Here is a 1,899-nt window from a genome sequence, read left to right as displayed (position 1 = left end):
TAACACTACATTTAAATGTTTCTAGTCTAGTCATGTTTTGAAAAGCTATGAAGTTTGTGTTACTTGTTAGTTAAACGCCAATTAACGATATTTTCGAAATACGCATCACGGTGTATATAAACATGATTATTGTCATCAGTTTACCTGTTAGCACTGCAATTTCCATTACTAGGACCATGACTGCATCATGTCTCATAAAATGTCTTTATCTCGGCTTAATGATGGCAGGGGAAAATATTGACGGAGAAATATTATGTTTCACTTAATTATCACTAATGCATGTGCTTTTAAATCTGCTATTCTAGTTTGCTCATTTAATTGATCAGTGCCGAGTCATTATAATAATCTAAGCAACAGTCTATAAAATGAAAAGCTGTTGGATAGCCCTCATTGTGAACATCACCACTGAACACGGAAACATGTCTGTTAAAATCCTCTACGTTTTACTCGCCACACTGTTCTGCTTCAATACCATTGATGGAACCAGGTCGGCATTAGGGAGACTGAAGGCACATCTCCAAAAGGATAGAAATGCTGGCATCAGTGTTGATCTCCCCAATGAGAAACGGGTTAACATAAGTATGTTGCCAATGTCGATTTCCAATCTCAATGCTGCTGAGCGGACATTCACTTTTAGTGCTTGTTTCTCCACAACGTGGCTCGACAGAAATCTGGCTTGGAACAAAACCGATTACGAAAATATTACGAAAGTGACCATCTCTGAGAAACATGTGTGGACACCTGTCTTTGCCATTCCTAATGCCCTTGAAGACGTAACTATGTCGTCAAACCAATTGCCGAAGATTAACATGTATGGAATAACAACACTTCAGTTTCTTGAGGGTTTCAAGACCACTTGTCAAATAGACATCACTCTGTACCCGTTTGACCAGCAGCGATGTAGCATCCTGTTCACACCTGCAAACAATTTCGATCTTGGAATAGCTACGACAGGTTCTATTATACAGGGACTGCCATCTTTCTTCATTGAGAACAGTGAATGGGAGTTGGTCGACATACTAGCCAAGGATGTACATGTTAACAAGCCCGGGATATCAAGTGTTGCATCCTTTGAATTTCTTCTGAAACGCAAGAGCATGTTCTATATAGTGAGTATCATCTTTCCCATGACTCTTCTCTCTCTGCTCAACGCCTGTGTGTTCCTCCTACCAGCTGACTCCGGAGAGAAGATGTCCTACCTCATCTCAATATTTGTATCCTATGCAGTGTTCTTGAACTTCGTCAACGACTCAATTCCCAAGTCTGGAGACGTTTGTCGACTGTCTGTGTACCTGACCCTCGTTCTTTGCCAGAGCTGCCTGGCTATCCTCACAACCATGGCCATCCTCAATGTCCGCAGTAGGGGTCTCCGACTTCAGACCAAGTCTGGTGTACATCCAGCGAATGCCAAAGTCACCACGAACGGCACTGAACGTCCACATCTGAAGTGTGCAACAAAAACAGACCTAGTTTTGTTCGGAGTGTTCCTGCTTCTGGCACTGATGTCTCTGCTGGTGTTTTGTGTATAGGAAGGATTTCGTCTGTACGTCGAAACTCCATCCCCTCATTCTCTATAGGAATGCCTAGCGTGTAATTAACATTTCCGATTTGGGATTCGCAATAACATTTTGTCATGCGTCGCTTGCTTAGGTAATTATTCAGTCTGTGGTCAACTACTGTCAGACCAAGACGGGTGTACTGCTAAACGACACTGAAAACACGAACGGCGCTCCACGTCTGCTCCAGACATATGGCGCTTACATCAACTTTTCTCCTGTTTGCTCTTATTTATTTGGCACTGATGTCCCTGCTAGTGTTTTGTGCATAGGATGGATTCAGCTAGATATAGATACCCAAACCATTGTCCACAAAGCAATACAAATGTAACGTTTGTCGTTA

The 1,899-nt window shown here is 42.3% G+C and overlaps 1 protein-coding gene across 1 annotated transcript; it reads left to right on the top strand.

Moving 5' to 3' along the window:
* The first annotated feature begins 419 nt into the window (after positions 1–419).
* LOC124289309 (5-hydroxytryptamine receptor 3A-like) lies at positions 420–1,529 on the top strand. Its single transcript, XM_046725922.1, has one exon. It carries the CDS (start codon positions 420–422, stop codon positions 1,527–1,529), a length of 1,110 nt encoding a protein of 369 aa, XP_046581878.1.
* Positions 1,530–1,899: the final 370 nt, after the last annotated feature.

This window comes from Haliotis rubra, unplaced genomic scaffold, assembly GCF_003918875.1.
Source record: "Haliotis rubra isolate DU_JTF1 unplaced genomic scaffold, ASM391887v1 Scf1118, whole genome shotgun sequence".
NCBI classification, from domain to species: Eukaryota; Metazoa; Mollusca; class Gastropoda; order Lepetellida; family Haliotidae; genus Haliotis; species Haliotis rubra.
Note: the sequence above shows the minus strand (reverse complement) of the source record. Positions and strands in the feature narration are given on the sequence as shown.